At 44.1% G+C, this 26,378-nt stretch overlaps 1 protein-coding gene across 1 annotated transcript in view; it reads left to right on the top strand.

Annotated features, from left to right (window-relative positions):
- The first annotated feature begins 549 nt into the window (after positions 1 to 549).
- Positions 550 to 26,378, top strand: part of SLC39A13 (solute carrier family 39 member 13) — a 39,282-nt gene continuing 13,453 nt past the window's right edge. The window contains exons 1-6 of the mRNA XM_081939096.1: positions 550 to 626; positions 15,456 to 15,758; positions 16,999 to 17,112; positions 19,708 to 19,829; positions 20,690 to 20,842; positions 24,769 to 24,858. Coding sequence (XP_081795222.1) covers positions 15,491 to 15,758; positions 16,999 to 17,112; positions 19,708 to 19,829; positions 20,690 to 20,842; positions 24,769 to 24,858 — 747 coding nt within the window. The 5' untranslated portion in view covers positions 550 to 626; positions 15,456 to 15,490. The remainder of the gene's footprint in view (positions 627 to 15,455; positions 15,759 to 16,998; positions 17,113 to 19,707; positions 19,830 to 20,689; positions 20,843 to 24,768; positions 24,859 to 26,378) is intronic.

The raw sequence follows: 26,378 nt of genomic DNA, 5'->3' as shown, positions 1-26,378 counted from the left end.
CCGGCTTCCCCTTTGCTTTAAATAGCGAAATATTTTCCTTAACTTCCTAAGTGAGGATAAGACCCACTGGGCAACAAACACACCAACCAGGGAACCCTGCCTTCTTTGTCCAAGATGTCCCGCAGAAGGAGGCGAGCGCAACCCCGCCGTTAACCGCAGCCGCCAACCCGTCACCCGTCTGAGTTGCGCAAAACCCCAAATCCTTGTCCGGCTCGAGATAAGCACGGCGGGAGAGGGGACGAGGGTGTAATCCAAAAGCTGAAGTCTCCTGAGCCCCGCACTGCGGAAACCGGGATCACAACCCTGATCAGATTCACAAAGCAAACTCTACGAACGGCAGCAAGTTTTGCAAAGCGCCCGTTCCCAGCGTCGATCGCTTTTTCTACTCTTGTAGCATCGGCTCAGATACTAAAGTGCGCCTCGCCTAGGGTTCCCCCCTTCGGGAACTACGTCGGAAGTGGTGCATCTGCTAAAGCCTCCGCCGGAGTGGGGAGGCTGGATTCGAGGGGGGATGTGTCCGACGTGGCTAAGTTTGGGAGGCGGAGCTGGGGCTGGAGGGGCGGGAGAGTCCAGAGCAGAGGCGCGCTGGATGGCAGGGGCAATCTGGAGCTCCCGGGTGTCAGACGGTAATGCATTCATAGCCCTGTTCGGGGGTGGGGTGGGCGGGAGAACGTAGGTCGGAGTCGTCCCTAAGGGAGAAAACAGCGTCCCTTTTCCTCCTGGGGGGCTGAAGGTTGGATCGGGTCCGGCCAAGGGGCTATTTGAGGGCAATACGCGCGCCGGCGTGGAGTTGATGAGGATGCTGCGAGAGATGCCCTCTGCCCCAGCCACAGGGGAGAGAACAGCAAACCAGCTAAATCGCTTGATGCCTGGGGCTAAGGCGGCTCTTGCGTGTCTTCCACGTTTAATCCGTTCCTCTTGTTGCACATACTTTCATTATCCCTGTGGTTAATTAAAAGCCCGGTCGGTTGCTTTTGAAGGACTTTTGTGATGGCGAGCCTTGTAGACTTCCAGAATGTTTTAGAGTTAACTTCCTCTCTAACCCTGTGGGAAAAGGGCTGGGACATTTGTCTTCCTACCTCACCAATTTATCTTCAGATAGAAAATAGCTCAAAGACTCAATTTATCAAAGTTTTGACCAGTCAGAACCATAGATTATCAAGATAGATCAAGATATGCAAACTTTGCAGCCATTTACTTTGCCATTTAAAGCAGGCAGTCGATAGCAGTATCCAGGAAAAAAAAGACAACTTATCCTACGGATAAAACTACAACTGTTTTAAATGAAAGTTATCACAGTGATGTTGCCTCTCACATCAGTCCTACTTAATTTTAGTTACTATCTGATTTTACATTCAATCTTTGTTGCCTTATTTCACATCAGTAGTACTTTAAGCATGCCAGCTGCTCCTGTCAAATCTGTCCAACAGTTTATACATTCAGAAGTAAATTAATGGTATGGGATATGAAAACAGCTGTACTGGAAAAACAAGTGGATTTCATATTGTGATGTTTAATGAGGTCTGATCATCTAGAACTATAGGACTTATCAGATGTAAGAGAGTGAAATAGGCCACAAATTTGTTGTATTATAACCTTTTATGGACTAAAGTCTACTTCATCAGATGCAGCGAAAGTATTCCCTGAAATGTGAAATATACATAGGAATGGAGCAGGGAAGTAAAACAGTGATGTCAAATGTCAGTGACAGAATCCAGTTTAATTGCATGTCACAATTTTTCCTCACTATAGTGATTTCTTTGCTGAATTATACAAAATCTATAGGTTCCATTTAGTATGACTAAAGCTGGATGTTATTTATAGGAGTTGTAAGAATAATAGTTCAGTACATCTGAATGACACTAGATAAACACAGGAACCAATTCATAGGTGGTGTTGGTATTGTAACTTTATGGTACCAGCCTGGCCAATTAAGAAAATGTAAAGGTTGAAATGATACATACTTCAGTTTTTTTTTCCAGCCAGGCCTAATTGATATAGTTTATCCAGTTACCTAGGGAAGGAGATTATTAACAGCTTTTTGTTGTTCCTTTTTTTTTCCTCCCAAAAGACTGCAGCCTAGCATCAAGCAGATGTTGAGAAAAAAAATGATATAATGCCTTTTCTGTTTTCATTAAAACTAAAAATGTATTCCAAGTAGTGAAAAGTACAATCCTTTATGTACACAATTTGTAACTTAGAAAACTTATAACTTATTGTAGATGGTTTTAAAGAGGGTTTGTCATGAGTTACAGATAGGACTATCCACAGTGATTGATTGCATTGGTTACAAAAAGGTTATAACAAGAAATTCCGAAAAAAAAAGAATTGGTATCCTTGCTTAGATATTCTAGATAGTTTAGGGAAATGATCTCTCTATTGCAAGTGGATTCTTGTTAGCTAATTTGAGTTCATAGATGTATTGCTATCTGACTATCAAATTATACTGATAATACATAGTGGTTTCTGTTTGCATGATTCTGAAGAAGTGTAGCAAAACACAAAATTTATGGGATAGAGAATTTGGTTTCTGTAATGTTTTCATTTGTTTCTTGGCTTTGAGGTTGAAATCACATTGCTTATCTTGAAAAATATCTGTCTTAATGAAGGATCTAATAAGATTTCCAGTGGTTGGTTTCTGGCAGAACTTGTCAGTCTGTGACTAGCAGAACTAGGAAGAGAAACAGTAAACATCACAGAATCAATACTGTAAAATTAGAAAGGTTTTTGTTTCTTGATGAGAAATTTGAATTGCATGGCTATAAAATTCCTGCCAACTGTATATAACATCAAACATGCTACTTTAAAATGGAGCAATATTGACATCTGATACTTTTAAGGAAAGGCTGTCAGTTTAGATCAGATCAGATCTCAATGTATTAGTGGAAGGGCTTGATCAAATGTAATCTAAAATCGTAATGCATTTCATTTTTATTTAAGAAAGGATGGCGGACTGTGCACCTGTAGGATTAGAAGTGCTGCATGGGAATGGGATACAGTAGTCATTAGGGGAAGATGCTGAGAATGGAAAATCCCGAGGGGATGTTTTGAATCTCTCAGTGGTGCAGCTACAATGATTGGAAGCTCTGTAACTGTAGGTGTTGGCAGAAGATCAGGATTTTCAGTAGAATTGCAGGGCTTGCTGCTGAACTATAAAAAAAGCTCTGGGAATGAATTTGCTCATTGCTATTTCTATTTCCGTTGTAGAAAATAAGATGACATTTTGTCTGCAAGCACTTGCATAATTATAGACAAGCCATGGGCTTCCAGAGGAGAGTGCCTATAATTTCTTTCTTTTTCCAGAATGGCTTGTTGGACAAGAGATCAGCTGGAAAAAATGTTAATGGACATCCTGTTCTCAGCTGTGTATGTAGTAGGGAGGAAACAAGGGGAGAAGTTCTGATTGTATCACCCAGCAGCTCCAAGAATCTCCCTCGTGATTAATATTCTGGACTACTTCTTCTTTTGCTTCTTCTCTTTATGGTGCAAGTTTACATTTCCAATAATAATGTCCAGGAAATTGGGATGCACAAAAGTGATAGAGGCTTAGCTGAGGACAGAAAGCTGCCATTGCAAGCAATTTCGAAGACACTGTGTGGCTATTCTGTTTTTCTTCCTTAGTGAAATTTCTGGGATTTAAAAAAAAAGGAGAAATGGAGGAAGGACCAGAAAAATATGAGAAAGTTTGGAAAACGATGACATCTGGAACCCTCCCATCTCTGAATTTGATGAGCAGGGCAAGCTCTGAAAATGTCCTGCTTGGCCAGAGGGACAAATGTGACATAGTCCCAAGCAAGAATATTTAAAATAGCTTATAATTATGCAGTTCAGGAATTCTAGACGTTTTAGTCATAAAATGTTTGAAGGACACTAGGCTGGGGGAAAAAGCTGTTTAAATCATTCAAATAGATATAGGGATAAAAGCCACGTTATTGTTTTCTCGTCTAGTGTTGTTTCTCCGGTGACATGTTGTTCTCATTGACTTGGAGAAGTTATTCACACCCTGCAGTTTATTGCTTAAGGTCTTCCACAGATAATATGCCTTTAGGAAGACAGCTGCTCCCCAGCCAGTCATCTCAGCATAACTCCGAGACAAATCTTTCCTTGGAATTCCAACGTGGAATGTGCTCTGAGTCAGCTTCTGGATAACCTCAAATGAGTCCTCAGGTCATGAGGCTGTATGTTTTTTGCATTCAAGCTTTTTCCCTGGGCAATCACAGGCGGGGTTAAATATAGTCAAATTTTCCTTAAGTTGATTGACAGGCAGAAATTGCTCATCTGAAACTTGATGATTTGTAGAGGAATATGTGATTTCCCCCCTCCTTTGGAAACTATTTATTTGACTTGCAAGGAGCTCTAAAGATGTTTCCCTTGATATCTCATCTTAAAGGAAAATGCGTGTGTGATGCCCATAGACTGCATATATGTATATAGGATTCTTTGTGTTGTAATTAGAGGCATAGTTAAAATAGGAATACAACACTTCTGTACAACTTCCCTTTAATTAGTTTTTATTTAATACCAAAAAATATAACAGTAGAGATCACAATAAGAGAAGAGATAGGTGGGCCTTTCATTAAGGGCTTCCCAATTATAAATTTGAGATGTTGTCCCAATTTGCTATCATCACCGCTGGTAGATGTCAAATCTTTCTTGCCCTGCTCCACATAGAAGAGCATACTGCTCTTGCTTCATGTTCCCAAGTCACTACCGGCTACAGCTTGATGGTAACACAGAAAAAGCTCTATAACTTGAAGCTGACTCAAAAACAACTTATCTTGGTAGTGTCCGTGCAGCAAATTCTGTGTGGGAAGCAAAGAAACATTTAAGACATAAGACCCACACACTGTTTTTTGATTTACAGGAATTTCAAAACCCTAAGAGTGGTTCATGCTGCTGATAATAAGAGATATCACTCTCTTCCCTGCAGCCTGCTATTTGGGAGGAAGAAAAAGAAGGAGATCAAAAAGAAAAAAGGGAGGGTTCAGAAAGATATTTTTACCACCTTTTGGCTCTGGCTGGATTCCCTGCTTGGCTCAGCTCTGGCTCCCCAAATAGAAATTCACGAGGGTATGTGACAGTAACAACAGCAACAACAACAATAATAAAAATCAAACTCCCAGATGTAATATATCCGGGTAATACTGTGTTATTTCCGATGCTCCCACGGTATTGAGGCTATTAGAATTCTTTTGATGGTTTTAACGAAATGTTCATTTAATATTTAATATAATCATTTAATATTTTTGAGAAGTCTTAAGTAGATCACAAACTTGAATATAGTATAAGATATACTTGATTTAACTCCTAGTACTGTCCATGTACCGTAAATAGAAATTCTACTTTAGCATCCTTTTACAAATGGTCGTTTGTTCACTTTCTTTCTTGTGGGTGTGACATCTAAATATAGTACTTCCATGTATTGTTGTGTGTGTGCGCGCGCATGAGAGAAAGGGGGGAGGGAGAGAGAGAGGGGGGGAGGTCTCCTGAAAGTAAAACAAAAACAAAAACCTAATTATAAACTCTGGAGTAGTCTGCTTCTTAACTTCTCTTTTACCACTTTGATGTTGAGAGATATAGAGGAATATTCAGGTTAATTACAATACAATACAATAGTAGAGTTGGAAGGGACCTTGGAGGTCTTCTAGTCCAACCCCCTGCCTAGGCAGGAAACCCTATACCGTTTCAGACAGAAGGCTATCCAACATCTTCTTAAAGACTTCCAGTGTTGGGGCATTCACAACTTCTGGAGGCAAGCTGTTCCACTGATTAATTGTTCTAACTGTCAGGAAATTCCTCCTCACTTCTAAGTTGCTTCTCTCCTTGATTAGTTTCCACCCATTGCGTCTTGTTCTACCCTCAGGTGCCTCGGAAAATAGTTTGACTCCCTCTTCTTTGTGGCAACCCCTGAGATATTGGAACACTGCTATCATGTCTCCCCTAGTCCTTCTTTCTATTAAACTAGACATACCCAGTTCCTGTAACTGTTCTTCATATGTTTTAGTCTCCAGTCCCCTAATCATCTTTGTTGCTCTTCTCTGCACTCTTTCCAGAGTCTCCACATCTTTTTTACATCAAATTCCATATATAAAAAGTGACCCAATTGACAATTGACTCCAGCCATAGAACAGAATCCTCTACCAAATTTAGGAGAGAATCCAAATGGCACATATATCTTCCAAAAGAGGGATGGCTGAAAAATTGCTATCCCAGATTGCTCCTTAAGACAATTGCTTAATTGTGACCAATGGTAGGGTTACACATTTTGTGTTGCAGAGTGTTTTGCCTACACCAGTTGGCTTTCACCCATAGGCAGTTTAATGAAAGGGACCATTCACTGCTGATAGAAGGATTGTATGTGCTGAATGGAATAATACTTGAGTGTCTCATAGAAATTCACTCTAAGAAACAGTTTAATACCGCATGTCAGATATAGTCAGCCGGAAGTCCTAAATATGTGTGGGCTGTGACATTAACGTAATAGCTTTATTTCTGTTTTTGGGGTTCCTTTCAAACCGTTTGGGAGGAAGGATTGGATTTTTGATTTTCTTTCTAGACAGGACTAATCCAACATGACTTAGTTTGATTGTTTAAAGGGACCATTTGGCCATGCGAGGCCATTGTAGCATACATAGCGGAAGAGTATGTATTTGGCTTGAATATCAACAGATCTGTAGAAATCCTGTAGTGTTCTTCGTTTCTGTAAATGCAACTGCTGAAAATGTAATAATAATGATGATGATTTATTAAACTTGTATGCTGTCCAACTCTCAAAGTCTCCGGGCATCTCTCAACAATCAGAGATTACAATAAAATCAATAAAACATGAAAAAGAAAAGATGATAAACATGCCAGACAAGATGGTATGAAGCTAAATGTCTCACCTACCCTTGCCAGAGGCTGGATGAAGAGCTAGGTATTCACATCCCTTCTAAACAACAGCAGAATTTGGACATCTGGACCTGAGGGAGGGGGACTTCCAGAGGGTGGGCGCTGCTGAAGAAAAGGTGCACTTCTGGGGTCTCAATAGGTTACCTTGTTTAATTGAAGGAACATGGAGTGCACCAGTGGTGAGTTCCGGATCCCATTGCAACCGGTACGGTGCAATGGGGCCGGACATCCACCACATGAGTGTGTGCAGCGCATGCATGCGTAATTATTGCCCGTGACCGGAGTGTCGAGCAGGTGGTGTACACTCCATGTGCATGCGTGGAAGCCCCGAAAGCCTCAAATACCGGTAAGGAGCATGGGCAGGCGGATGGAGCACCATATAGGAATGGTGCCTCGTGCTCCCGGCAGGCACCGGTACACCTGTACCGGGGCGTACCGGTTGTAACCTACCACTGGAGTGCACCAACCCCGCAAGTTTGAATTAACTGGACAGATGTTATGAGAAAAGACAGTCCCTCAACTAACCATAGTTCCCTATTTATGCTATGTAGAACTTTATAGGTAGTAGCCACGAACTTGAATCACACCTGGGAGCAAACAAAGATACTTACATGAGCATAACAAGACAAGCCATTACAGCACTGTTCCCTCTAAGGTGCGCGGCTGCGCGCCCGCGCAGGTGGCAAGAAAACACCGCGCAGCAGTTTCCAACTGCCGCGCAGTGCTTTCTGCTGTCACAGGCGCCGGAGGCTGGGGAGGTCCTTTGCAGACAGCTAGAACTGGCCGCCCGCAAAGGACCTCCCCGGACTTGTTTTGGTGAGCGCGGGGCGACTGACGCCAGGAAAGCAAGCCCGGGGAGGAGGTCCTCTGTGGGCTGCCAATCCTAGCTGCTTGAGCCCGACGCTGCAGCTAAAGTAAAGCCCCTGCCGCTACAGGTTTTAAGGAGGAAGACATGGGGGGGGGAGTGACTCGCTAACAAACTGTACTTTCGCTTTATCTCTTTCGGCCTTAATCTGTTTAAATCGCCCTCGGTATTTTGGGGGGGGGGGGAGAAGACACAGAAGATATTGCATTTCAATGACACTTTGTGGCAAGGACACGTGTTAGTTGCTCCCTTTCAGCCTCAAAACGACTCCGAAAGCGGCAAGCGGGGAACGGCAACAACTTCCCTCTTCCAACAGCCCCCCCCTCTGGGAAAGTGGCTTTTGTCGGTTGCCTTTTGAGCGGCCAATCCTAGCTGCTTGCGCCCGGCGCTGCAGCTAAAGTAAAGCCCCTGCCGCTACCGGAATATCTGCTGCCGCCTCCTCCTCCTCTAACAGCACCCGACGCTGCGGCAGAGGTGAAGCCGCCAAAGCTCACGCCGGCACCCCTGCCCATGGCAGCGGCGCCTCCCCCTCCATTCGGAGCAGCTGAACTGGGCCCCGCGTTACCCCTGCCCTCTCCTCCTCTGCTGTGCTTTTGAGGAGCCATGAGGCCGCGGGAGCCAGTAGGAAGGCGGCGGAGGGGGCGGGAGCAGGGGAAAAAGGCCTCATGGCTTCTCAAAAGCATGGCGGCGGCGGAGAAGGCAGCAGGGGTAACGCGGTGCTCCGAGTGGAGGGGGGCGCCAGTGGGAGCTTTGGCGGCTTCACTCCAAATGTGGAGGAGGAGGAGGAGGCAGCTGTTATTCTGGTGGCGGCAGGGGCTCGTCGTCGGCATCTTCAGCAGCAGCCCTGCCCCCTGTGAAAAAAGCCGAAGATGGATCCACGCAGATGACGTCGCCGCAACATGACTGGAGGAGGAATTCTGGGAGTTGAAGTCCACAAGTCTTCAAGCTGTCAGGTTTGAAGACCCTGGGGTTTTTTTTTCTAAAGGGTTAGGGGTGCAAGGGTCTTGCAACTTGACAGCTTTAAGACTTGCATGCTTCAATGCCAGAGTTCCTGAGCCAACATGACTGGAGGAGGAATTCTGGGAGTTGAAGTCCACAAGTCTTCAAGCTGTCAAGTTTGAAGACCCCTGGGGGGGTTTCCTAAAGGGTTAGGGGTGCAAAGGGTCTTGCAACTTGACAGCTTTAAGACTTGCACTTCAATGCCAGAGTTCCTGAGCCAACATGACTGGAGGAGGAATTCTGGGAGTTGAAGTCCACAAGTCTTAAAGCTGTCAGGTTTGAAGACCCCTGGGAGTTTTTTTTCCTAAAGGGTTAGGGGTGCAAGGGTCTTGTAACTTGACAGCTTTAAGAGTTGTGTGCTTCAAATGCCAGAGTTCCTGAGCCAACATTTTGGTTGCTAAGCAGGAGCGTTGTTAAGTGATACTGACATTATATAACACTTTTAATTAAGTGGGTACCTTGAAGAAACATAACTTTGAGTTTCAAATAATACTGATTTCGTTGTTTTAGGTGACATTTGTGAAAAAAATTCAGGTACGTATTTAATTATTTAACTGTTTTGTATGTATTTTATAACGTATTTTAGTGACTGTACACCGCCCCGAGTCCCTTCCGGGAGAGGGGGCGGTCTATAAATATGAATAATAAATAAATAAATAAATAAGGTGCTCAGGCATAAAAATGTGCCGCTCAAACACTATACTTTTCTGCTCACACTGAAAAAAAATTAGAGGGAACATTGCATTACAGTACTTGCACCATTGCATTCTGGACCAATTGAAGGTTCTGGGTGGTCTTCAAGGACAACCTCAGGTAGACAGAGTCATGCTACAAGGGCATGAATGATTGAAGCACCCTGCAATATAGGAAAGCACTCAAATGATGCACCATATGCAAAGGGCTTCCTGACAGAGCTACCACCTCCCCTTTAAGCAGGAACTGTGAATCCAGAAAGATCCCTAGATTGCACACCAATGTTGAAAGGAGAAATGTTACCCCCTCCAAGGTCAAAAAATGGAATATTCCTAGATCTGGGTGGCCCAAATACTCACAGCTATTCGATCTTGGTAGAACTGAGTTGGGAAATAGTTCCTCCCCATCTAAACCTACATGACTTCAGACACTGGGTCAGAAACTTGACAGCTTCATTCTGCCAACCGGGGGGTTGAATTGTATGATTTAGGATAATCAATTTACTGATGATACTGAACCCAAACCTGAGGGATCTAAAGGCCCTGGGAGTGGACATTAACAGCTGGGAAACCTTGACCCCTGATCGTTCAGCTTGGAGGCTAAAGACACAGCATGGCCTTCTCCTATTCGAAGAGACACTTGTTCGACAGGCTGAGGCGAAGAGACAGTCCCAGAACCAGTGAAATCTGGGGGCTGGGCAGTGGAGAGAACGTATCTGCCCTCAGTGTGGAAGGGATTGCCACTCTCGAATTCGCCTTTTGAGCCACACCAGATGCTGCTTTAGGACCACTTTCCAGAGCACAATACTATAGTCTTTTGAAACTGAAGGATGCCAAGGGAAATGGAACCCAAACCAGTGGATGACCTCACCCCACAGTTTCATGTATGTTGAGCAAGAGAGAGAGAAAGAGGGAAGAACCCTGCTGAACCCCACAAAGGAGGGGCCTAGGGAATGATTTCCCTAATCAACATTGTCTGGAACTGGCCCCAGACAAATAGGGATAAAATGCTGCTCCCAATCCCCAATCTACAGAGCCAACTCAGAAGGACCCCGTGGTGAACAGTATAGAAAATTGCTGAGAGTTCAAGGAGCAGAAGAATGGATATCTCTTCCTAACAATGTCTGTTCTGCCCTAAGGCCTGGTAGATGGAATCCATTCAAGAAGGGGAGGAGCTGGCAATTGGTTTCTCAGCTGATCCAAAGGCATATATCCTCTTTTTTCCAATGTTCTTTCTTTAGAAGTAAGGGGTTTTCCTACGCAGATGACAAGCACATACAATACTTGGGAATGAGTATGCCCCAATGCTATCCCTATTAGAATTCTGTGGTGATTTGGGTATGGTATATGTTACTCTGCTACATAGATTACAAAGCCAACTGTTTTTTTTAAATAAAAAAATTTATTGTTTTTTTCAAATATTTTGGGGAATAGGGTACATAAATTTGGAGAAAAATTTTGACAGCTACATCATACGGAAGGTGGTACTTCCCCGGAGTCTTACATCTCTCTCTTATTTTATATATATCAAAATATCATTATTACATACATATTAGCAGTTTAGGTTTACTTCAAATTCTTTAACATCTTCAATCCTACTTTATATCACTTCTAACCATTTCATTATATTAACAATTGCACTGTGTTTTTAAATCATTTCTGTGACCTAAGTCTCATTGCTGTCTCTTCTCCCCTGTCTGTTGGCTGGCTCCTCCCCCCTTCATGTCTTGTGCAGTGTCTCTTGTTTCATCTAGGAGGTTCTTGTGTTTTTCCATGAAGGCTTCTGCCTCCACTACTGTATTAATTCTCACTCTACCCCCCTCCCAGAAAATCAACAAGCCTTCTGGAATTAACCACCTAAACCAGATATTTTGTTCATATAATTTTTTAGTTAGAAAGAAGAATTTCTTCCTCTTATCTCTTATTCTTTTTGGTATCTGTTTCAGAATGGTTATTTCTTTGTCCTTATATCTTAAAGGTTCCCCCCTTTGAACTCTGAGAATCTCATCTCTTGTGGTCTTTCTAAAAAATTTAAAATGAACTTCCCTTGGAACATTGTGTGTTCTAGCATATGCTGAGTTGTTTTATTACAACGGTCGCGGGGAGGGGGGGATACGAGGACAAGAAAAGATCGCAAGGTCGGTTGGGAGACCGTGGCTGCTGGCTACGCCCGGTCGTTTGTACCAACCCCCGCAGCCTAGGTGGTCAGGAACTACAGAGCCAGGGCCTGAGGCTGATGCTCTGCAATGCAAGGTCCGTGACCAACAAGGCCCCCCTCATTAACGAGTTGATCTCGGAGGGGGAGCTGGACCTTGCAGGGATAACGGAGACCTGGTTGGGTCACGAGGGTGGTTTACCCCTCGTGGAAATGTGCCCATCGGGTTTCCGTGCATTCCATCAGCCTCGGGCCCTGGGTAAGGGTGGTGGGGTGGCGGTAGTTATACGGGATTGTCTAGAGCCGAGGGAGTTCACTGTTCCTCAGATACCCGGGTGTGAGTCGCTGGGTATGAAATGGGGCCCAGGCAGGCAGTGGGGTCTGCTGATTGTATACTTGGCTCCTCACTATACGTCAGCGGCCCTGCCCGAGCTCCTCGAGCTGGTCTCGGAGATGGCGGTTGAGATACCCAAACTTCTGGTTATGGGGGATTTCAACCTGCCGTCGACGGGAGCAGCGTCCAAGGTGGCTCGGGAGTTCATGGCTTCCATGACAGCCATGGGCCTGACCCAACTAATTCAGGGCCCCATACACGAAGGCGGCCACACACTGGACCTTGTCTTTGTATCTGAGCAGTGGACGAGTGATCTGGGAATAGGGGATTTAGAGATTACGCCCCTGTCATGGTCAGATCACTCATGTCTCCGGCTGGACTTCCCTGGCACTACCCTCCACCGCGAGGAGGCGGAGCCAGTTTGTTCAAGCTGGTACCGCCCCAAGCACTTGATGGAACCGGACAGGTTCCAGACGGAGCTTGGGCCTTTACCTGTAGCCCTGACCCGCGCTTGGTCGGAGGACCTAGTCGACGTCTGGAATAGGGCGATGGCGGGGGCCTTGGACCGGGTTGCGCCTCTGCGATCTCTCCTACGGCAGCGACCCACCCGGGCTCCCTGGTACACCGAGGAGCTTAGGGTGATGAAGCGCCATAGGAGACGTCTAGAGAGCAGGTGGAGGTCCTCACGTTCCGAATCTGACCGAACACAGGTAAGAGCCTATTTACGGACCTACCTTGTGGCATTGAGAACGGCCAAACGTAGACATTGTGCCGCTCTCATTGCGTCTGCGGATAACCGCCCTGCCGCCCTGTTTAGGGTGACCCGCTCTCTCCTGTCGCAGGAGACGCGGGAGGCACCCTTGCAGGGAAGAGCAGAGGAGTTTGGGGAATACCTGCAGGACAAAGTCGCTCAGATCCGGAGCGGATGCCCCCCCCCAGTGGACCGGACGAGCCGTCATCAGTGAGTCTTGTGAGCCCACTCTGGGAGGAGTTTGACTCTGTTGCCCCCGAGGATTTAGACGGGTTGCGTGGACGGCTGCGACCCACCACATGTTCAATGGACCCGTGCCCCTCCTGGTTGGTACTGGCATCCTGGGAGGTGACGTGAGGCTGGCTTCTGGGCCTGGGGAACGCCTCATTGAGCGAGGGTTCCTTACCGACTGCCTTGAAAGAGACGGTGGTGAGGCCCCTGCTCAAGAGGCCTTCACTTGACCCAACGGAGCTAGCTAATTACCGTCCAGTCTCCAACCTCCCCTTTTTAGCAAAGGTTGTTGAGAATGTGGTGGTGCAGCAATTTCCACGTCGCCTCGACGAATCCGTATATCTAGACCCATGCCAGTCCGGCTTCCGACCCGGGCACAGCACCGAGACAGCCTTGGTCGCGTTGGTGGATGATCTCTGGAGGGCCAGAGATAGAGGTTGCTCCTCTATCCTGGTCCTATTAGACCTCTCAGCGGCTTTTGATACCATCGACCATGGTATCCTACTGTGCCGGCTGGAGGGGATGGGAGTCGGAGGCACCGTTTTACAGTGGTTCGGCTCCTACCTCTCCGGCCGGATGCAATATGTGTTGACTGGGGGGCAGAGGTCAACCCCGAGGCCACTCTCTTGTGGGGTGCCGCAGGGGTCGGTCCTCTCGCCCCTTTTGTTCAACGCATATGTGAAGCCGCTGGGTGAGATCATCCGTGGTTTTGGGGTTGAGTACCATCTGTACGCTGATGATACTCAGTTGTACATCTCAACCCCAAGCCACCCCAACGAGGCTGTCGAAGTGATGTCCCGGTGTTTGGAAGCCGTCGGGGTCTGGATGGGGGACAACAGACTCAAACTCAACCCCTCCAAGACCGAGTGGCTGTGGCTACCGGCACCTCGGTTCAGCCAGCTGATTCCATCACTGGCCATAGGGGGCAAACAATTGCCCCCTGTGGAACGGGCGCGCAATTTGGGCGTCCTCCTAGATGCCCGGCTGTCAATGGATGATCATGTGGCAGCCGTGGCAAGGGGGGCGTTCCACCAGGTTCGCCTGGTGCGCCAATTGCGCCCCCTTCTGGACCGTGATGCCCTACGCACAGTCACTCATGCACTGGTGACGTCTCGCCTGGACTACTGTAACTCTCTCTACATGGGGCTTCCCTTGGGACGCGCCCGATGACTGCAGCTAGTCCAGAACGCAGCCGCGCGGGTAGTCATGGGGAGTACTAGGTACTCCCACGTAACACCTCTCCTGCGCGAGCTGCACTGGCTGCCTGTAGTCTTTCGGGTGCGTTTCAAGGTTCTGATCACCATCTTTAAAGCGCTCCATGGCATAGGGCCTAGTTACCTGCGGGATCGCATCCTCCCACATACATCCTTGGGGCCAATTCGCTCTCACAGGGAGGGCCTTCTCCTGGTGCCGTCCACGAGGCAATGCCAACGGGCGACACTGAGGAGTAGGGCCTTCTCTGTGATGGGCCCAACCCTCTGGAATGACCTCCCCCCCGACATTAGAACCACTACTGACCTCCGCTCCTTCCGACAGAAACTGAAGACACACCTGTTCCGACTGGCTGGTCTGGCATAATTTATAACGTCTACCTCCTGGCATACACATTCTTACTGGTTTTTAGAGGGATAGTGTTTTAAATTTAACCTGATATGACGTTGGGATTTTAAACTTTTGTATCGATTTATTTATTTAGCTGTACAGTTTGGCATATTTTATCCTCCTCTCATACATGTATTTATGTAGTTATTACTATGTTTTAATTTGTTGTATTTTGATACGGACTGTACACCGCCCCGAGTCCCTTTCGGGAGAGGGGGCGGTATATAAACGCTAATAAATAAATAAATAAATAAATAAATAAATTCTATATATCAGATCAATATCCCACCTTAGCTGTTGCTTATCTCTTTTAATATAATCAGCTAGCATTGTTGTCATAATCTCCCTTAAGTCTTCACCCTCCAAAGCCAACTGTTGTTGACTGCCGACCATCAGGTGTAGTCCCAGTTATAGTGAACAATTGCATGACTACCTTTGAGAAGGAAATCAATGTAGATGAGCCCCACCCTGTTTATTTTCAAATCTATTTATGAAATAAAATAATTCACTCTTAATCTTGTAGCCTTTCCTCATTGCAGTCCTGATCTAAATATTTTGTAAATCCCACATTTACATCGTCGTTAAGTGTTAATTATGGGGATGAGATCTTCATTCGTTTGGATCTTTAAAAGTCCCTCAGTGTCTCTCCTCAATTAGCCTTGTAGGTGAGGGCACAAGAAATTAGCTCAAATATTTTTATTTGCTCACCTCTTACATACATAAGAACAAATCAGTCAGGAACTGCACTGAGTGACATTTCCCTATTGAAAGTCAACAAAACTGGATTAACGTTACTCTCCTTGAAATAAAAAGAGACGTAATCTGAACGGGAGCGAGGAGAATGCTGTGAGAAAGGTGATTTTCAACTTACTGATATGAAAAGAAACATAAACCTGGGTATAGAGTGGCTAATCTTTTTCCCCTCTTGCTTTCAGGGATTATCCAGCCAGGCTGAATCCACAGAGTCACGATGGGGGAAAGGTTGCTCCTCCATGGAATTCTCTTTTTCCTGTTGCTTAATGTCGTCTGTCAGGCCCAGGATCTTCCACTGAGACCTGCAACCCCAGGGACGAGCTCCCTCTGTGAAAAAGATGCTGGGTCCTGGGGAGCTGTATTCAGTGAAGAACGCCTGGATGCCTGGATCTGTTCTCTGATTGGCTCTGTTATGGTGGGATTGAGTGGGGTTCTTCCTCTACTGTTCGTTCCTCTCGAGGTGGGAGCAGCATGGAAATCAGAAGGTAGGTCAGCTCTTCAGCAAAGCATTCTTGTTAGTCTTGGCTATCATTTGTGCCTGTTCTCCCCAATCAGTGAATACCAGAGATAGCATGTATGTTTAAAGCTCTTTATGGCCTTCTCGAAATGTAGGAATAATCAGTTCTGTCATTTTTGCAAAGTAACTTCATAGCTAAAGGTGAGGCCTCATGTTTTGTTCAGTGAATAGTTTAAAAGTCACATTGGACTTCACCCATCGGGCTTTATCCTTTTAACCAAAAGTTCACAACCCAAGAAGTGAAACTCTCTTATTTACTTAAAGGAAGATAAGTAAGTGATTTTGCATGTACTTCAGCAGTTTGTACTATTTGATTTCCAGTAGTTATGGCAGTGACCAAAATATTAGACAGAAGATTGAAGCAGGGGTGGGCTGCTGTGGGTTCGCAGGGGATTGGAAGAACCTCTAGCTAAGATTCTGTGCAGTTTGGAGAACCCCCAAATCCCACTCCTGGCTGGCCCCTCCCACCCTGCCCCACCCCTCCCAGGAGTCTCCATGCGGCCCATTTTGGGTGCAGGGTGCGCAAGGGGGCTCAGGGAGGGCGAAAAACGGGCCTACCGGAAGTTCAGGAAGGGAGGGCCTCCGGAGCCCAGGAAGGGCAAAAATGCCCCCTCCCCACTGTGGTATAGGAGATCAACTAGGCCACACCCACCATGGCCATACCCACTGGGCAGAGAGCCCCTTGCTAAAAATTTTGAAGCCCACTCCTATATTGAAGCCTTCCTCCTCACTGACCACAAGAAAACCAAACACCTCAGTGGCTTTTCAGTTTTTGTCAGACAGTGTGTCTGTTTGTATTTGTATATATTTTGTACGCCTGTTCTTCTTAAATAAGTGTGGGTGTTAAATCAATCAATATATTAACTTCTCTAGCAAGCGATTGGATCTTTAGAATTTCCCAAATCTGTTTATTTGCCAAAGGGCCAGGCATCAACTGCCCTGCTTTTTTTCGTTTGGGTCCAGCACAGATGGCAGTGGGAACCTTCCAGCGTGCAGCTTTTGCTGCTCTCAAAAGTGCAGTTGCCAAGGTCTTCCAGCTGGCAGGCACAATTTAGAGGTGTGAAGTATATCAGTGCTTTGTTGGAAGCAGTGGATCTGAGCTAATTAAATAGCAGCTATCTTTTTTTATTCAAATGCTCTCTCAGGCTTGTCCTATGGAGCAGAATAAGACCAAGCCCTGAAGTGACTGGCTGCCGTTTGTTTTTCAGAGGGATCGCATCGAATGAAGCAGCTGTTGAGCTTTGCTGTCGGTGGGCTTCTGGGTAATGTCTTTCTCCACCTGCTTCCAGAAGCCTGGGCCTACACTTGTAGTGCTGCTGCAGGTAACACCCAGGCCTATATCAAGATAATGAGACAAGTCCATTTCATCCCATCTGCGAAGATAATGTTATAGATTCTGGAATGGATTCATTTTCTGGGGTTGCAATCATAGAAAGGCCTGGTATGATAAAGAATCAGGCACAGCCATCATATATCTGTGGGTGTAATAAAGAAAAATATAGACAAATTGAACACAACTTCTAAAACCTCTGTGCGCTGTAACGCTCTTGGATGGTGAGGAAGTGAAGCCCTATAATTAATAGATTGATTAGTAGAAGTGGGATTTTCTGACCCTGTAGTACACCAGGAGCAACAAGTGTCCTTGATTTGCTGTCTGCTTTGAATTTGCAGAGGTTACCTTTCTTAAAACTCCCGTCTCTAGCGACTCTTCTGGAATGTGTCTCCATTTGTTTTCCTTATCTGGCCTCTGGGCATCATCTCACACATGTCTGCCTGTCATGCTTGCTCGGCTACAGTCAAGAGCTTGAAGCTGACTGTAGTCCATTTATTCAAAGGTACCATATGAAAACTTTCCAGGGTATGCCAGGAGGATGCATTAGCTATTGCAAGCTGCAGGTTTCCTGCTGTGCATATAATTTAAGAAGGCTTGGATGCTAAATTTTCAGCTTTGAACATGCATGGTTATAGCCAGAGTTGTACATGGTACTTTATTCAATAAATCCTTGTCTTGTTCGAAGTGTAATGCATAAAACACACAGCTTTTAGGACTCAGGCTTTCAAAACAAAATCAACACTCTGTAGCAAAACCTGGACAGGCAAGAAATTACATAGATGAAGGTTCCAGGAAAAAAAAGAGACGAATATATAGTAGTAGCCAGAAAGAAACAGAGTTATGCAAACTTACAGGCTCTTAGCTTTAAAAAAAATAATTTCAAGGGATTAACTGCAATCTAACTTTTAGAAAGGGGAAAACCAATTTTTTTTCAAGAGTATAATGCTGGATACTATATTATCACTAGATTATATTAATCATATAATAATGCGTTAATAATGCATCTATAAATACCTCATTCTTAGGCATTTTGGTTGAAAAAAAGCTACCTTTGTAATGTTATATACACCAAAACTCAAAAGTAGTGATTTCCAGTGTTAGTTCTCAGAAATAGACTATAGCTAACATACTCCTTTATCACTAATCAAAATAACAGAGGATGATGGGATAATATCAACATCTGAGAAGCCAAAAATAGTGATATTTTGATTTTGTGATTTCTTTTGATCTATTGATTTTTTTTAAAAAAAATATTATAAAAATTTTCAAGCCCATTGATGTATTTTATGTTTGCAACTCTGAGTATGTAATCAGGAATTCTTTATACAGATAATTTTTGGCTCTGCTGCAAAATTTCCAAGGTATATCCACTTCTTGCTCTCAGAATTGCCAAGGTATATCCACTTCTTGCACTCAGAATTGCCAGTTGTGTGTGAACTGACTTTTCAACCCTGAAAAGTCTCACAGGTTGCCTCATTTAGCAACTATTGAAATGTAAGAGGTTATAAAAAAATAGCTTTTTCATCAATCCTCACATTTATGACTGTTGCAGCATCCCACAATCATTTGGTTGCCATTTACATGTGTTTCATAACTGGCTAATTATAGTTAATAAAGAAGGCTGAAGTAAAATCATAAATTATGTTTTCACCTAATGACCAAAGGGGAAATGAAGTTATAAGCCTGTTGCAGTTATATAATTTTCCACTTAGTAATTTAGGTGTTTAGTGTTGCCCTTAATTGTTGATGCTAAGCAGGAACTACCTCTATCACTTTATTGGTTGGAGGCAGAGACCATATTTGCATAATACTTCAGTCCACCCACTTGTTAAACCCTTCAAATGCATCTTGCCTCTCTCCTGCTACCAAGCCATTGCAGATGGTTGTTTTCCTACTGCTATTAATAGGAAATTAGTAACCTGATCCCTGCCAGCTAGCTGATCATGTGATCACTGACCAGCTAGGACCAGATGGTCTAGTTTCCTGCCATTAATTATACCAGAGTCCATTTTCTGCTGGTCAACTGATCATAATGATTGGGGGTAGGGCAGGGAAACCAGGTCTCCTCACAGCTGCAGACCCATATGGCTTATGACTAATGACAGTTGGTTACCCGTGGATGGTACAAATCCATGCAGTGTTATATTTATGACCATTCTTGCAGCCCCAGGTACTTTGTGGCCCGTTGTAATTCAGTTGTAATTCATTGGTCTATATTGCAACAGATGAATTTCTTACCCAACTCCTGAGTGCCAAATATTTTATTTTTCCTTGACCTAAAACCAAGACACTCTCTGATGAATCAGAAGGCGGTAACCTAGTGAAAAGAGGGTATTTTAGCTAGCAGGAATCATAGCAAATATTTTAAGTTGCATTATTTGATACCTGGAGTGTGGGAACCTTAGGATTTTGTTCTTTGTTTTCTGGCACCCAACTTTGGTGACAATAGAGCAATGAAACATGCCCTCTACAGAATCAGTTTCCTTGGGGATGCTTAGAGCTGGAAGAATCATCCTGTGGAGCCGTGATTTTTAGGTGTACAGTAGGAACTGATTGCTCTACTTCTTCTCCCCACCCTTACAAGGAGAAGGGCAGAGCTTCCAACAGCAGAAGCTTCTGGGGCTCTGGGTGATCATTGGCTTACTGACCTTCCTGAGCGTGCAGAAGATGTTCCCAGATAGTGAAAAACAAGGAAGCACCAACTTGGTGAGTGGACTGTGAAAGGAGCACTTGTGTTTGCTTTAGATATGGCACGATATGCTGTTCTTTGCTCCGCATGACACTTTATCCCATCTGTCTCTTTGAAGCTCCCTTCATAGGTTAGGAATTCAGTGTATACAAACTATAGGGGAGAAGAAAGGCATTCATTTATTGTGCCCCACAGGAATCTTCTGCTAATAGTGAAGAGCCCTAAGTACTGGATCGCATTTCACTCTTTTCCAATTCTAACCTCTCTCTGCTTCTGCACTGAGCATGTACTGTGCAAATATATAGTTTCTGAAAGTTGTATCTGTGTATCTTATAGCTATGCGGTGCTTCAGATTTAATACCAAATATAGGTTTTACAGCGCAGAAGGATACAGGTGTAGCACCTGTCTGCTGTTCTTTCAAAGTACCCACATTGTTGCTTGGGATCAGGTAGCAGCTTTGGAGGGCAGTCCCATGGAAAGGCACAGTTGCTTTTAAAGAGTTGCAGGCAGATGCTACATACATGCCCTTGTGCACTTGAAGCACCTTTTTGGAAATGGATTCAAAAGCCTACATTATCGTTAGTATATACATGTCTTGCAAATTTCAAAATAGCCATTTTTCATGGTTCTTTTTTTAAGTGTGTGTTTTGGGGTGGAGTTAAGAGAGACTGAAGTAAATGATATTGATTTTGCTTCCACAGCAAGTATATAAATGTGTGTTTAATTTGCGTGGCTGCATTCTCACCTAGTAAATATTCAAAATGATGCCTTGTGCGTTGCCTTTCGAATGGGATGTTTTAAAGAGAAATACGAGAAATCTCTTAGCCATTGTTTGATGGACACGGATAAAGTTCAGCCACTTCTCCATGATTTTAGATTAATAATTGCAAACCAGTTACTGAAAGGACCTTGAATGGCAGCAGTTTATCTACGCAAGATGCGAACACTCCAATCCAAAGAAAGAAGTCCAGCCCTGCTCATTGTAATGGGTCTTCTCATTTACTCTCATCTTCAACTCAGAAAATCAAGGTAAAACATTTATTGATGGTCTCTAGAGATCCAGAGGAAACGCGGTGGCTCAGTGGCTAAGACACTGAGTTTGTCGATCAGAAAGGTCAGCAGTTCCGCGGTTGGAATCCCTAGCGCTGCGTAACGGAGTGAGCTCCCGTTACTTGTCCCAGCTTCTGCCAACTTAGCAGTTCAAAAACACGTAAAAAATGCAAGTAGGAAAATAGGGACCACTTTGGCAGGAAGGAAACAGCGTTCCATGTGCCTTCGGCGTTTACTCATGCCGGCCACATGGCCACGGAGACATTTTCGGACACCGCTGGCTCTTCAGCTTAGAAACGGAGATGAGCATCTCCACCCCTAGAATCAGGAGTGACTAGCACATATATGCAAGGGGAACCTTTACCTTTACCTTTAGAGATCCATGGCCCATAAAATAGACCACTTGAAGAAAAAACTCTCAAAAGAAGTTCATGGCCTGCTGAAAATAAGCAAGTGGGACAGGATTCTAAAGAAGAAAAACTAAAGAAGCAAACTTTCCATTTGTTAATCTTTGTACTATAAAACATAGAGCTGCTTTATATTGACTGAGATTATTAAGACACCCAACCCTGTATATCCCATTATCACATGTGGAAGTCTTCTCTGTTTTCTGCCTCCTTGTATAGGAGATGCCCAGGATTGCATCTGAGATGTTGCATATACAAAAGATGTCCTCTGCCACTGAGCTAAGATTCCATCTCCCATCTCAGTGCCCCACATGCCTGGTCCCCACACGTATCCTCCTTAAATTTAATTCTTTATCATGCTACATTTAGAGAGAGAATAGGACTAAGTAAGTGATCTGGATTCAAAGGGTGAAAGTTGATTTGTAATACCTGCTGATATTTCCACAAAGAAGCAAAATACACATTTGATTTAAAGATGTTCCAAAACAGGTGACATGCCCATGCGGACACATACCAAATTCCTCCCCCGCTCCTTTGAATTCAGATTGTTGCACAGCCCTAATAAACAGCCAGTATCTGGATTCTAACAATGTTCTTACTCTGCAATCAGTAGAGCAATGCTCTTTCCTGCAGTGCAGGGACTCTGTATTTTTAAAAATACACTTTCCAATTGAGGGGAAAGGAGCTCGGTCAGACATGCTGTGTTCCTGTTGAGAACTATCAGGGCATATAGAGTTATGCCCGTCAAAACACAGTAATGCTGAATCTGCTGAATTTTGTATTTGTGTGTTTCTAGGGACCATCATTTAATCCCGTGTTGCTGTTTCCAAAGCAACATGCCTCCTTGTTCCCACATTCAAATTCAGATCTTTATTCATTTCTTTATTAACACGAATACATTTATATTATGCAAATTTACACTCAGAGAAAAATGAAGGATCTTTATTCCAGTCATAGACCGGCATAAGGATTATATAATGAAAATATTCATAGGTGAATACAATTGCATGCAAAAGTTTAGGCACCTTAATCCAGCTGTATGATTCAATGGATCCCTAGATGAACAAAAGCTGGCACAACCTCTACAAAGGTAAACACAACAATTTCCCCCAGACCTGAAACCATAGTTCCTCTTCATATGCAGGATCCCAATTCAGACTAAGATAGAAGTGAATCAAGTTTCAGAAGTTGGGCATTTAGTCAGAACTTTGTAATGCCTCTTTTGGCAAGAATAACAGCTTCTACGTGTTTCCTGTAGCCAATGAAGGATCTTTCTACTGTACCCCTTTGGAATGTCCCCCTACTTTTCTCTTACAGATTTTTCCTAGTTCTGCCTCTGTCAATGTGTGGTGGGAATTCTTTTTGGACTGGCGATGTATTGTTCTTTTGCAATACAGTGGAGCTTTTTTGCTTTTAAAAAAAACTATTTACGGCAAATATTTGTAACAAATATTTACAGCTGAGTCCCGCTGTTGACTCAGTGTTGGGTTTCCTCCTAAGTCTACCTCCCAGAGACAGTCTCCCTCTAGCTCTTCCTCTTTCCCTTTTCTTTCTGATTCTTTTCCTCATTTTGGGGTTTGATAAGAGGGAGAGAGACAGTGGAAAAGAAAGGAATGGGCTGTAATTTACTCAACATGGCTTGACATTCTCCTGCTGCTTCTTTATCAGGCAAAGAACCTCTCTCGGGGTGCTCAGTCCTTTCCCAAAGACGCCGGTTTCTCCATGACAGCTGATACACTCCTTTCCCTTGGTGAACTGTTGCCTGCAGCCTTCTCATTCTAGGGTCTTGGATAAAACTCTAGGGCCTTCATTTCTTTTCTTTCAGGAAAGCCACTCCTGGACCTTTCTTCTCCCTTCCCACTCAGAAGCCAACAACTGCTTCAGACATTTAATTTATTTCTCCAACTTTTCTGTCCAGCCACTCTTTTCACTCTGTGGACAGACTTTCCCTCTCTCTCCTTCTCTCCTCTCCTTTTCTCCCTTTCCAGTTTTTAGCCAGATCAGCAGTATGCCCCTCAACAAGGAGGGGAGGAGGAGGAGGGTCTCTCCTCCCCCACCTCTCCTCCCCAACACCTATATAATAGTCTGGGGCAATGGGACTGCTGTCTCAACATCTCACCACAATAGACTGGCACATCAGCCATTAATGATACCCCAGTGGCAAAAACTGAGCTCCCTTCCCCACTTTTATTCACTGCAAAGGCTGGCTCACATGAGCAGAGCTGCAGGCCACTAAAACTGATATGCCACAATCTCCTCACAGGGTTTTCCATAATGCTCAAGTCTGGGTAACATGAAGGCCATTACTAAAAGCTTTATCTTTCCTGTAAATAACTCATGGTCACTTTGGACCTATATTTCAGACCATGTTGAAATATCCAACTTCTTTTTAGCTTTAGTTTCTTCGCTGACAGTGAGTTGTTAGTTTTAGGACCTGGTGATATTTAGATGGAACCATGCCCTCTGGACAATATTTCTTGTGCTGCTCTCTGCCACATAAGCCCAGAACGTAATAGTTGGCCAAGAAACTTTTTTTCTTCAGATGTTTCTCTGAGTACATCTTATGTGGTTGTGACTGAACAATTCACTTTTTATTTCATCCCTATAAAGCCCTTTGTTCCAAATTTTCCTGGATTAAGGTTTTCTTCTGCCTGACTTTAATGACAAAGTTGAAAGAAAACTACAGTGACAGAAATCTGACAAACCTTCCAAGCAGATCAGTGTTGCAGAAGCAATGCTGTAAACCTCTGATAATTATTCCAGTTTTAGCGGAACTTTTAAACAGGTTGTTTGTGTTGATACATGGATTCTGTTTTTCAGAATACCCATTTCTTAACTGTCCCTCCCATTTGAAATTTCTAGCTGGAATTGGTTCAATATTTTTATACCTTTTTCCCGCTTTGTAACAGCTTCATTTTCAAATGTTCAGACAGCTGCTTGGAAAAACCCAGCGGTTGTCGGAAGTAGAAGTGAAAACAATCACAACTCAAGAGGTTAGAAGGATCAGAATATTGTTCTATGGTGTTGACTTTATTTCCTTGCAGGCTGAAGAGATTGATCACCTTTTTTGCCTTATTAAAAACATTCCTGTTAGAAAAAAGCAACCCTGAATCAACTGTAGTTTATTCATCTGCACTTCCCATGTTCATTGTTGCCAAAAGCTCATAAGTACTAAATATTCATTCCAATTTATAAAAATACATTGTGTTTAGCTTTATATCATGAAGCTGTTGTGTCAGGCTCTGTCAACGTCAGGATTCATTGAAACATACAGTTTTGACTAGATGTGCCTTTCCACACAACTGGACTATATCTGGGAATGTCATTAAGCTGTGCTCATCTAGAGTAAGCAACATTATACAAAACATCATTCCAGGACTGGAACACACGTTTTCTGCTTTGCTTCTGAAAATGGCTATCTATGTTGGTTAACCCTAAAGCTTTTGAATTCCTTTCTTTTTGTTCTTCTTCTTCGCCACTTCCCTTTGCCCTGGGCAGATGAGTGGATATCTCAATCTCTTGGCTAATACCATAGATAATTTCACACATGGATTGGCAGTGGCAGCTAGCTTCCTGGTTAGCAGAAAGGTAAGTTCAAGTTCAAGTTTATTTGATTTATAGACCGCCCCCTCTCCCCGAAGGGACTTGTTCACTTCTTTAGGAGACCGGCTCTCCTTTAACAACATGAAGATGGTTTTAAAAGACCTGGACCCTATTCCCCAAATATATTGCTTCCTTTACTCTTAACACAAATGTAGTAAAGATTCCATCTCTATCCAATATCCAGTCTGCTTATATCGAATATTTATTGCTACCTTTGGGTTGTGGCTTGGGTGGTGCAGGGATACTGTTGTGTATCGTTCACCTTGTTGCACAACAATCTCTCTTTCTAAGCTAAATCAGAACGATATCTGGTAGACGACTATCCAACACTTCTTGTTTTGAAAGTCTTTAGTGTCCGCACTGAAGTTGTGCAGTAGGAATGGCTTAGGATCGTAGGCCCACCATGTTCCTTGGTCTAGCCCAATTTCTTCTGGCTGCACTTATATAGGACATATAGCAGGTGTGGTATTTGATTGGTTCCCATGATCCCAAAATGGAGGAACTTTTTAATTCCATTCACATGGACAGATTACAGTCTGGTCAGTTTAGATTAATGGCTGTTGTAAACCATCGTAGAATTAAAATAGTCTGACCCAGCACTTAATAGATCCAGGAGTTTGATAAATAGGCTTGGGGAATTTCTTGCCTTCATTTGGCCAACAGAGTTAAAGCCTTGGCAGATCTGTGAGATTAGGAGAGGGGCCCAGATGAGCCCCCTTCTTCCCAATGAAATACAGTGGAGGAGGGTTTTAAATGCAAGTGGAAGAACTCTTAGGGCAAACTAGGTTGAACATGTAGGGGAAGATCATGGAGTAATGCTACTCCATTGGTGGGGATGCAGCAGAGAAGGCTGACTTGTCTGCTCTTGAGAAGTGTCCAAGAACTGAAATGAATGTAAAGTATGGCAATTAGACGGCTGTCTGGCTACAAAATGTAGGATTCACATGATACCTTTCTTAAAAGATCAGCACTGTTTGTCACTTGCTTGCTAGGTTAATTGCTTTTTTTGTTCATTCATTTTATAGTATATATTTTTTATTTTGTAAGCTGCCTTAACTGTTATATGGACTTTTCTGACATTTTAATCATATGTACATAAATATAACTTTTGTCACCAAGATTACATAGGATGATGATGATGATGATTCATTTGATTTCAATGCCATCCAATGCCAGATAAAATCTGAGCGGCTTATGATATATAAACATGAAAGAATGTGATGGCCAAACCAGGGGAACATGAAAACTCATTGTAATGCATACACCAGTGACGTGCGGTGACGTTTATGACTGGTGAGGCTGGTGACGTCATCAAACCAGGTGGTTGCTCCGATCGCAGGGGCGCAGCCCAAACGGAGAAGTTTCTTCAGCTCCAGCCTCAATCAGCGCAGCCGCGGTCCCCTTCATCTTGCCTCAGGAAGGAGGGGAATGGGACCACGTGTGCAGGGGAAGGGGATTGCGGCTCTGCTAATCTGAGGCTGTGCGCTGAGGAGCCGCCTGCACAC

This window comes from Natrix helvetica (assembly GCF_964273705.1).
Source record: "Natrix helvetica genome assembly, chromosome: 1".
Taxonomy (NCBI): Eukaryota; Metazoa; Chordata; class Lepidosauria; order Squamata; family Natricidae; genus Natrix; species Natrix helvetica.
This window is presented reverse-complemented; position numbering and strand designations above follow the sequence as displayed.